The 12,129-nt window shown below is 36.6% G+C and overlaps 1 protein-coding gene across 3 annotated transcripts in view; it reads right to left on the bottom strand.

The window, feature by feature from the left end:
• Positions 1-323: 323 nt before the first annotated feature.
• Positions 324-12,129, bottom strand: part of znf385b (zinc finger protein 385B) — a 207,198-nt gene continuing 195,392 nt past the window's right edge. For all 3 annotated transcript variants that reach the window (XM_065252220.1, XM_065252219.1, XM_065252221.1), the window contains 4 exons: positions 10,166-10,477; positions 8,848-9,032; positions 6,397-6,498; positions 324-2,468 (listed from right to left, as the gene is read on the bottom strand). In XM_065252220.1, coding sequence (XP_065108292.1) covers positions 2,256-2,468; positions 6,397-6,498; positions 8,848-9,032; positions 10,166-10,477 — 812 coding nt within the window. In that variant the 3' untranslated portion in view covers positions 324-2,255. The remainder of the gene's footprint in view (positions 2,469-6,396; positions 6,499-8,847; positions 9,033-10,165; positions 10,478-12,129) is intronic.

Below are 12,129 nucleotides of genomic sequence, written 5' to 3'. Positions count from 1 at the left end.
GTAATAGGTGTGGATTCCCGACTTCAAATGCAGCTCAACCAATAAAAACGACACGCAAATGTTTATTTTTATGCACCCTTCTTGTATTGTTGTATTATCTGTTGTCTGGCACTGTCTGCACTTTATATGGTTAAGTTAATCTATTTTTAAGTCCTTAGCTCCGTTGTTTTATTTAGTTAAGTGTCTGTACAGTACAGTATGTAGCACCATGCTCCTGGAGAAACATTTCATTTCACTGCTTTTTTATGGCTGAAATGACAATAAAGCTAATTTTCAAGATAATATCAACTCATCAAAAATATCCTGAATGTTTTCAGTAGAAGTCATTTAAATATATTATTTTATTGAAAATGTTGTATCTTTATGTACAGACTCTCATACATACATACATATATACCATGAACGTCCACAGTCAAATAAAGAATATTCTCAGTAAATGGAAATTTTTTCTTGTACAGTCTCTAAAAATAACGTACCAAATGATGTACCTATTTTTCTTGGTACCTCTTCCAGATCATGAAATACTACTAGTTTTGCAACCTGGTAGGTAAACAATAAATACACTTTGACAAATATCAATATTTAATGATCTGTACATTATTGCATCATCAGAGAGCTGCATACGAGTACAGTCTCGTGACAAATAAGGATATCACAAAAAGATGAAAGGCCCACGGTTTTCCTGTTTTCATAGAGAATAGACCCTTTCATAGCCTGCGCGCGCATTTTGGCAACAGAAGTGGTGTTGTTTCCTAACGTCTTCTATCCACTCCACTATACTGTAGTAAACAGTGTTCCCACACCTAAATTCAAGGACCTTTCAAGGACTTTCCAGGTCCAATACCTTCAAATTCAAGCACTAAATGTGGGGACACATTTCAAGTGAGAGCAAGGTTACATCGTGTTACCTTTTAAGATACATTGCTACAGTTCCCTTTCGAGGGAACTCGCGCTGCGTCACTGCAGTGACACTTTGGGGACGCCTCCAGGGGTAAGTGCGTCTGAATGTGTATATCAAATTCAACCAATGGTGAGGCTTAACGACAAAGACAGGGTGACGCGGGAGCCAGGAAGTATATCGCTATCTGAAATATTGCCAAAGACGGCGTTACAAGGACGCAGGAAGTATGGCAAGGGAGACGCAGCGTCTCGTTCCCTTCTCAGGGAACAACAGTTACATACGTAACCTGAGACGTTTTCATGTGTCAAACACAACTATGCAAAAAAGCATTTTGGTATGAATCAACATTTGCATACAGAAGATATAAGCATTTAAAGTGAACAGTTTAGCACGTGTGCTTAAAAAGTCTAGAACTTTTATGATATTATCCTACACTACACAGGGAATAATATGGATTTTTTTCCAGAAAACTTTCAATGACCTGTATCTATGTTTGTATATTTTCAAAAACTTCCCAGGGCCTTGATTCCCCCCCAGATTCACGAACTTTCAAGGATTTCAAGGACTCGTGGGAACCCTGACGTTCTGGTAGCTGTGTTGAAAAAGTTGATAAGTTAACTTTTTAAAATACCTTTCTCTGTCTGTGTTGCTTCATTGCTGATTCTTGCCATACTTCAGTTGCCAAACTGCGTGTGCATACGTTGCCACATCATTATTGTGAAATCCATTCAGCTGATCTCCGGGTCTGGCGCTAGCACTTTTAGCATAGCTTAGCACAATCCATTGAATCTGATTAGACCATTAGCATCGTGGTAAAAAATAACCAAAGAGTTTTGATATTTTTCGTATTTAAAACGTGACTCTTCTGTAGTTACATTGTGTACTGAGATTAAAAGCCAATCTGCGTGCGCATACGTTGCCACGTCATCATTGTGTACAAACAGTAAAAGGGTCTATTGACTCTCATAATGAAAACAGGCTGAATCTACTTATAAGAGAAATCCAAACACACGATGAGATGGGATCGTTTTCCTGGCAGATAAAAGGAAACCCGGTGACTGAGCTTATTGACTACACCATACAAGACAGCACATAGTCCAAAACTGTAGCACGGATCCCTGACAACATCAAGCCGGTGAGATGTGGGATTGTTTTAGGTGATGCCTTATCCAGAGCTGTTGGTTGAAAAGGAAGACTATTATAATTCAAGTCTTTCAGGAAGCAGTTCGACACATTTTTTTCGTTTTCAAATGCAATAGCCCTCACAACGACAACATCCTGGGTTTCCGATGGTGAGGAGGGTCAAGGATAACATTTCAATAAATATACGGTCACTTCCGTGCTGCGCGAAGGTTCAGTAAGGCGCAAACAGGATGGATCCAGCGGTTCGTCGGATGGGGCCTGGAGCGGCGCGGAGAAAGGAGGCCGGAAGCGCGGCCGTCTGAAAGATGGAGGTGCTGGGTCGAGGGTGGAGCGTGATGGAGGGGACTGTGGTGGGTGAGAACGGTGTGGGGAGGAAAGCTGGTGAAATGGGCTTTACCAGGTCGCTCTGCAAGGCTAGTTTTGCCTGGGCGAGAGACAGAGAGAACACAGTTGGTGAGGGATAACAGCATCCTTTACTAAGCTCTGCCTTAAAGGGACACTCCACTTTTTTTGGAAAATGTGCACATTTTACAGCTCCCCTAGAGTTAAACATTTGATTCTTACTGTTTTGGAATCCATTCAGCTGATCTCCGGGTCTGGCGGTGGCACTTTTAGCATAGCTTAGCATAATCTATTTAATCTGATTAGATCATTAGCATTGCGCAAAAAAATAACCAAAGAGTTTCAATATTTTCCTATTTTAAACTCGACTATTCTGTAGTAACATTGTGTATTAAGACTGACGGAAATTAAAAGTTGTGATTTTCTAGGCAGATATGGCTAGGAACTATATTCTCATTCTGCCGTAATAATCAAGGACTTTGCTGCCGGCGTAGTGATATTACGCACTTCCCCGAAAACAGTCCCCTGCCATTGAAATAACCAAGGGGACTATTTTCGGGCAGTGCGTAATGTCCCTACGCCTGCTGCAGCCATGTTACTGAAGCAAAGTTTTAAAATTCTGTCTTAGTTGGTCTTAGTACAAGTTTTAAATAGGAAAAATATCGAAGCTCTTTGGTTATTTTTTTAGCGCGATGCTAATGCTCTAATCAGATTCAATGAATTATGCTAAGCTATGCTAAAAGTGTTAGCGCCAGACCAGGAGATCGGTTGAATGGATTCCAAAACAGTAAAAATAAAATGTTTAACTCTAGGGGAGCTGAAAAATGAGCATATTTTCAAAAAAAAGTGGAGTGTCCCTTTAAAAAGATAGTTTAAAATGAAGGGATAATAAAAGGGATAGTTCACCCAAAAATAATCATTTTGTCATTTACTCATCCTGATGTTGTTACAAACCTGGATAAATTTCTTTGTTTTGCTGAACACATGGGAAGATTTTTTGAAGAATTTTTGAAACCAAACCGTTTTCGAGCAACATCAACTTCTACAGTAGTATTTTTCTTTTTACAATGGAAGTCAATGGTGCTTCTGTTTCCTGTTTTATTACAAATATCTTCCTTTGTGTTCAGCAAAACAAAGACATTTTTACAGAATTGTAACAACATTAGGGTAAGTAAATCATGACAGAATTTTCATTTTTGGGTGAACTATCCCTTTAAAAACTGGAGATAAAAATGCTATGCAATGCTTTTTAATATCTACATATGAACAATGCCAATCAAATTACCACTTTATGACCTTAATTTATTCATAATCATGGTCTTTTGTGAAATGTCATGATTCATTTTAATAAAACATTCGGTAAAGTAGGCATCAGTAATCAAAGGGGCGGGACTTCAATATTTGAGCTAAAGTCATGTTGTTTTCTACATAAAATCATCCTACACATGGCTCCAGACTAACTTTTTTCACTAGGAGCACAGTGGCCCCCAACTGAAAGTTTTAGGGGCGCAACCAGAAAATTTAGGGGCACACACCATAAATCAACATTCTAACCAAATATTCACATTTCTACTAATTTCCACTGTATTATTAATAAATACTTGATGATAGATGCAGAAATTACAACGTGCTGTTTCAAATTCAGTGTCACATTTTATTGTGCACTTTTGGGAAAAAAAGGTCAAATTTACTGGTCGCACATGTGCAACTGGATGTAAAATTCAGTGGCACACTCTCAAATTTTGGGGGCAAAATGCCACCATTTGGGGGCAGTCTGGAGCCCTGAAAATGCATCTTTGATATCTTTATATTTCAAAGATTGAAATCAATGTAAAATCAAACTTTGATGTTCCTAATCTCATCATTACATTATGAGACTTTAGCCTGGATTTTATAAATTCACATATGTTTAAAGAGCACCTATTTCATTGCTATTTCATATAATACAATGTGTTTGTGTGGTTTATGGTTAAAAAACACATTATTTCCACATATTATAAAATTTTGTAGCTCCAGATTTTACTTTCTTCCTGAAACGCACATATTTAAAAAGCGCTGTGTCCCTGATTGGCCAGCTTATCTCTATGTTGTGATTGGCCTGAATACCTCTGACGTCAGCCGGAAATGTGACGCTCCTTACCATGTTTGAAAGATTTTGTCACAATGCAATGCTAATAGGAGTTAACTTACAGGTTGTGACAGTGGTGTAGTCTAGATTTTTGTAGTGAGTATACTGTGATTTTTCCCTCTCACCCTTATGCTTACTCGTCCTAGCGCGACACCTCATAAGCACCACCACACTCACAGATGCATACAGTAAAGATATTCATGTAACTTAGAGCATTCTGAAAGTGTACTCATAAACACATAAACTGAACGTGTTATCAACATGTCAGTTTATTATAAGAAAAAAAAAAGACTTTAGAGCCAATGGGTTTACAGCTGGGGAAACTGGACTGATTTTTAGACTGGTTTAGTGTTAATCAACATCTAACTCAGGAACAAAAGTTACTTAACTGTTAATTAAAATTAAATAAACTGTTTACAATCTTCAATCCGTGGATAACACATGCATTAAAGGAGAAAAAAATATTCACTCTTTCAATAGATATTATCTGACAACTATATGTTTTTAATTAATACACATTTAAGATGACCATGAATTAACTATAATTTGCATAGTCATTGATATTAAAGCTTATTTTTTTGCATATAATATAAGCATTGTCTAAAAATGAAAATAGGCTTATACTTAATTATTATTACAAGACCATCCTGTAGCCTAAAATTTGCCAGTCTAAACTGAAGATCAACGCAGACATGAATTTCCTCACAGAAGTTTAAGATCATATACATCTTGTCAAGATGATCTTGAACGTAGATATATAAATAAACACAGAGAAGGAAAGTTTAACACTGTGAAGCACAAGCAAACATGCAGAGGAACTGAATTGCAGTTAAAAACCATCAGGATATTATCACGGGCTTATTTTATTGCATTTAGAGCCTTACCTCCAGATAAAGTAATAAACTGGACTGATTATTTAAATGTTGTACTCAAATGTGCGTTGTAAGCTCTATGGATTTTATGTTGCAGCACCGTTTCACACGTTCGTTCACTTCTCAGTGTCGCGTGAGCAGCTACACTGCAGGTTCGACTTCATTTGGCGCTAAGCAGACCTCTTGGTGATGTCAAAGTACCGCGAGAGCGATTCAAAGCAGATTTCTCAATGTGATGACTGGAGTCGCTCTCGCGGTGCTTTGCTGTCACTTCCCTGTGGCGTCACGCCAGTCTGCTCCCCAGTCACTTTCGCGTCACTATAGTAATTTGATTTCATAGAAATGAATACGTCGATCGGATCGCGCAGTTCGGCAGGAAGTATATAGCCTAATATGTATTTCAACCCGCTAAAGTGGCAAGTGTAGCATAATGATCAGTGCTTCACATCTATATTATGACTAAAAGTTTAAAAATATGTCACAAAACCATGCTGTTACGCATCCTCGCGCTATTTTTAGTGGGTATACGGAAATCCTTGACCATTTCTAGTGGGTATACGGCGTATACCTGCGTATCACGTAGACTACACCACTGGGTTGTGAGTCAAAGCAGGAGGAACTGTGATAATGTCGGTCTTTACTACATCACCAATCCCAGTATGTAAACTGTTGCCTACAATTCATGTGTTTGTTGTAATCCAAGAAAAGAGATTTACGTTGGAGACAATAACTCGCATCATCATTTACTTTGGGGTTTGTACCTTTTGCATATCGTTAACATGTACTCATACTTACACACCAAAGGGAATGTAAAATCGTGAATCGGACAATAGGTGCTCTTTAAAACAAATTCTTTCTACAGTACTGACAAGCATAAAGGCATTATGATGCATTATAATAAGCGAGGCATTTGTCAGCCTCCACTACAAAGTTAAGAATGATCTCCTCACAACATGCGAGTAACACTTGATGAAAGGCCTTGATTATAAAGAGCATAAATAATGCATTACTGCCAGCGTGCTGGAGCTGCGTTGCTGCTTGTTGTAAGGGCTGTATTTGGGTTTGGTCGGTTTGCCTGCCACTTTGTCCTTATGCCGCCTGCTGGAGATATGCTGTGAAATTAAACACAACTGATTAACGTTGTAATACAAGAGACACTTTAAAAAACATCATCAACTGCACAATATAAAGTAGCATTCATTTTTTTGGCATATGCAAATTTGGTAACAAGATTAAATCACAAAATCACATTACTATTCATGTTGATTTCATTATTAATCTATGCATACATTATGGTTTGTTGCAAATAATAATCATCACAAATGCAAGACACAGCCCTTCAGACTGTAAACCAGTGGCTCTCAACAGGTTTTGTTTTGAGAGCCGTCCCGATTCTCCTACTTGTTCTATGCACTTAAAGGGATAGTTTACCCAACAATGAAAATAATGTCATAAATGACTCACCCTCATGTCGTTCCAAACCTGTAAGTCCTCCGTTCATCTTTGAAAACACAGTTTAAGATGTTTTAGATTTAGTTAAATCTATGTACGGTATACTGTCCATGTCCAGAAAGGTAATAAAAACATCATCAAAGTAGTCCATATGCCATCAGTGGGTTAGTTAGAATTTGTTGAGTTACATTTTGGTCCAAAGATAACAAAAATTACGACTTTTTTCAGCATTGTCTTCTCTCCCGCGTCTGTTGCTAATGTGCGTGCACAGTGACCAGGGGCGTCAGTTTGTGTTGAAAAGTGGTGGGGACAAAAAATCAGATGAAAAAACATTACAGCAGGACGGGAAAAATATTGAATAACGGCGCATCAAAAATGGGCACAACACAAAAATACTCAGCATAAAGAAAAAAAAATTTCTTTGTATTTTTGCCTTTTTTTCAGTAAAAATATCTAAAAATTCTTAAATTATGATGCTTTTTTCTTGAAAAATAAGAAAATAAGTCTAGTTTTTAGACGAAAAATACCAAATTTAAGTGATTTTGTGCATAAAACAAGCAAAAAAATCTGCCAATGAGGTAAGCACAAAAATTTGAGAATTTTTCTTAAACACTAAATTTGCAAATTGGCAGATTTTTTTGCTTGTTTAATGCACAAAATCACTTAAATTTGATACTTTTGGTCTAAAAACTAGATTTTTGCACATTAAGAAAAAGCATCTTAATTTAAGAATTTTTAGAGATTTTACTAAGAAATTTTTTCTTGAAAATCTGACTTTCTTCCTTAGTATTTTGTCTTGTTTTCAGTAGAAATATCTAAAAATTCTTAAATCAAGACGTATTTTCTTCATGAGCAAAATGACTTTAGAAAATAAGTCTAGTTTCTAGACAAAAAATATACAATTTAAGTGAATTTGTGCTTAAAACAAGCAAAAATATCTGCCAATGGGGTGAGAAAATTTTGCTTAAATTAAGTGTTTAAGAAAAAAGAAATCTTATTTTTAGATTTTTTTCTCACCCCATTGGCAGATATTTTTGCTTGTTTTAAGCACAAATTCACTTAAATTGTATATTTTTTGTTTAAAAACTATACTTATTTTCTTAGGTCATTTTGCTCATCAAGAAAAAGCATCTTGATTTAAGAAATTTTAGATATTTTTACTGAAAACAAGACAAAAAAATACTAAGTAAGAAAGTCATTTTTGCAGTGTAAGTCGCAAGGGTATTGTTTGATTTTTCAGAAAATTTTAACCAAATGCTTTCAAAAAGTGGTGGGGACAAAATCAGCCATTTCAAAAAGTGGTGGGGACATGTCCCCAGCGTCCCCAGTGTAAATGACACCTATGACAGTGACACTGCTGACGTACGACACTGCTGACGTACAACGCTGTTGACGTGTTGTCCTCAGACATGTTTGCGAATGTTTTTTTTTCAAATTTACAGCTTGCATCTCCCTCAGACTGTTAACGAAGCTTGTACCCAAAAAGACAAAAAAAACCTGGGGCGCACCATATAACACGTCAGCAGCGTCACTACAGTTCACAACAGACCCGGAAGAGAAGACAATGCTGAATAAAGTCGTAATTTGTGTTATTTTTGGACCAAAATTTTATTTTTAGATGCTTCAACACATTCTAACTGACCCACTGATGTGACATGGACTATTTTGATGATGTTTTTATAACCTTTCTGAACATGGACAGTATACCGTACATAGATTTTCAATGGAGGGTCAACAAGCTCTCGGACTAAATCTAAAACATCTTAAACTGTGCTCCAAAGATGAACGGAGGTCTTACGAGTTTGATATAACATGAGGGTGAGTCATTAATGACATTATATTCATTTTTGGGTGAATTAACCCTTTAAGGTTTGTTATCTTTAGGTTAGCTGATAAAATGCTAATATGAACGCTAAGAGAACCAGGAATGAGTAAAATAACCAAACTACAAGTATGAACATGCCCTTAGGATTTGCACATTAGATTTTTACATATCAAGGTGTGCATACCTGTTTAAGCTGGATTTCAGAATTGACATGGACGTCACAGATTTCACAATGAAACGTTTTGTTCTGTAAGCCTGAGCCTTTATTAAGTTGTGTGCTTTGAACTTTCAGTTTGGACCCGGGTCTGGGGTACGCCTTAATGGGACCAGCTCCATTTCGTGCCTCCAACATAGTTTTGTGCTTTGAACCTGATGAAACAGAAATTAAAAATAAGTTCTCTTTGAGTCTACAACAATCACTAATGGAGTCATTTAAGGATAATGACTAGAATCCTAAAACTTAAACCAACATTATTATGAAATTTGTTTTCAAGAAAAAAAATTCTTAGTATTTTTATCTTGTTTTAAGTAAAAATATCTTACAATTCTTAAATTAAGATGCTTTTTCTTGATGAGCAAAACGAACCAAGAAAATAAGTCTAGTTTTTAGACCAAAAATATCAAATGTAAGTGAATTTTTGCATAAAACAAGCAAAAAAATCTGCCAATGGGGTAAGCAAATTTTTCTTCAATTTTTCTTGAATTTAGTGTTTAAGAAAAATGTTTAAGATTTTTTTGCTTACCCCATTGGCAGATTGTTTTGCTTGTTTTATGCACAAAATCACTTAAATTTGATATTTTTGGTCTAAAAACTAGACTTATTTTCTTATTTTTGCTCATCAAGAAAAAGCATCTTAATTTAAGAATTTTTAGACATTTTATTGAAAACAAGAGAAAAAAAACTAAGAATTTTTATCTTGAAAATCATTTTTTGCAGTGTAATGTGTGTATATTTTGATATGTGACTCTTTCTATGAAATCCAGTCTAAAGTTTTAGGGGTGGTTTCCCGGACAGGGATTAGCTTAAACCAGGACTAGGCCTTAGTTTAATTAGGAAATATAACTAGTTTTAACAAACATGCCTTACTAAAAACATTACTTGTGTGCATTTTAAGGCAAAACAAAGGGCACTGGTGTATTTAAAGATATGTCAGCGCAAGTTGTTTTCAGTTTGGACAGCTCTTACATTTATTTTAAGTCTAGGACTAATAGTCTAATCCCTGTAATCTAATAAAGACATTTGGTGCCTCAAAGTTGGATTTCAGTCATTAATTTTACGTTAATTTCAATCTTTGACATGACCTTAGTTAATATTAAAGATATCAAGGTCATATTTTAACAGAATGATCTTTACATTATGTAGGATGATTTTATGTAAAAAACAGAAAATTAGTCACATCTTAGAGGTCATTTCATGAAATGTTAAAGAAGAACATAAAGGTGCAGATAAATCTTTGTGATAATACAGTATAATGCGATGCATAGGCAGATGTTCGGCACACCTGTGTTGTGAGCTTCCAGCTGTGAGAGAGAGTTGACAGCTACTTTACACAGCGAACAGTACAGTAGCTTCTTGGCCTTCTCTTCCTCCGACTCAACGCTGGGCTCTGATTGGACCGTTGGCAGCGCTGCTGGTTTAAGGGCGATCTTTACGGCTGTCGCCTGCCCTGACGGCTCACTGGGTGGGCTGGCGTGCGCGGGTGCCATCTTGCACAGCCTGGGCACTAACGCCACCGCGGCCGCAGTAGGAGTTGGTGTAAAGGCTTGAGGAGAGGCGGGCACTTTGTGTGCAGCCGGTGGCTCTAAATTCTTTTCTGAAAACAAAGAGAGAAAAAATACAGAAAGTATGAGCTAAAGCATGTACGGGCAACATGCTTTATTGTGCAGACACATCTGCCCTCCCCTGTCTGTTTTGTATTATCGTTTGATGTCAGCCCATCTTATCCAGAGCTGCAATTTCTGTGTGAGATGAGTCGTAGCAGTGTTGGATAGGGTGAGGTCCTCTTCTAACAGCACAATTATTGGACGTAAACACTCAACCACACCATCCATATTTCAATATTGTTATAGTGTTACACCATTCAGTCTCCGCCCAATCTCTAACAGGCCTCTAAGGGAATACTGGTTTAAATAAATGTCACTCTCTGCTTAGGATTTCTTCCCCCTCGAGGAGCCAGAACACAGTAATATATCTCCGCTCAGTTACATCACACCCATTAAGACTAACCATTGAAGCTCTAGGCTGCTGCTCTTTTGTATTTTGGTGCATTTTTGTTTACTTTCCAACATTTCCAGAAGTAGTGAAGCTGGCAGATGTGAACACATGTGCTTTTCATTTCAGTGTCATTCTTGCATTGCTTTTTTTGCTGTGAGTCATCGAGCATGCATTTTAGCCAAGAGACTATTTGGCAGAACTACGCAAAACAGAAATTGTTATGAAACGGAGTGAGGTGTCATGTCGTCTCCTGCCTACATATGCAGTTGTCCCCTTAAGCAACATTTTAACTGAAACTGTGTCTTATACTGTGACTGATCTAGAACTGTGACTTATACCTTATACAAACTAAAAACAAAGCAAAAATGAAGAGTTTGGTTCCAAAATGCGATAAAAGCCATTTGTTACCACCAAAATCAGTATTGTATCAGGTTAGCATTAAAAAGTAAATTCTTCATTTTACCCAAAATCCAATATCCGCTGTGTTATTCTGTCATCTTTTCTCACTTTTTTCCAAACCACGAGAAACACCAGTCGTCCTTCTCTGCAATAAATCCGCTTAACCAATCACAGCGCACCATTCCACGCATTGTAAACAATAATGGTGCTGCGTTGAATACACACATAATCCTAGTTTTCTTCATCTACTTTGTACTTCGTGATCAACAAACAAACAAAAGCAAAATAATCTTTTTGATGGCATTGATAAACCTGTGGGGGTTTTCTGTGGCGGGTAAGAAACGTATACATGAAAATCGAATAATTTACGTGAGAGGCACTCGGGCGAAGGAAAATATGTCGGCTGTTGCTTGTTCTCACAGAACAGCATCAATCTTCTGTCATGCTAACACATTGACCCCAGGGGATCTTATGAAAAACTTTCCATTATTTTACTCAAAGTCAACGAAATTCGAGCAGGACCAAAACATTTTACAACTGATTGGTGTCAAAAAAATTCAGCGACGACGTCCCAAGGATGACAGCAGCAATGACAGTGTTCTCTTAATAGGACAAAGTAAGTGTTTTGATTAATGTTTATTTTTTTAATCAGTGTATACCACTAGTCAACTAAATGAATATAACATGGCAAAGATGAATGCACATTTATATATTGATTCAATAGATTTATAACATTTTGAAAAAAAAAAAGTTTTTATAATAAATCTTTGAAAATAAAGTATGATTTAGAATTTTTAATATTTTTATAACCTAAATATGCTATGTGAAAGTTTGTAACAGAAAATTGTGTTT

This window comes from Paramisgurnus dabryanus, chromosome 15 (genome assembly GCF_030506205.2).
Source record: "Paramisgurnus dabryanus chromosome 15, PD_genome_1.1, whole genome shotgun sequence".
Lineage (NCBI taxonomy): Eukaryota > Metazoa > Chordata > Actinopteri > Cypriniformes > Cobitidae > Paramisgurnus > Paramisgurnus dabryanus.
This window is presented reverse-complemented; position numbering and strand designations above follow the sequence as displayed.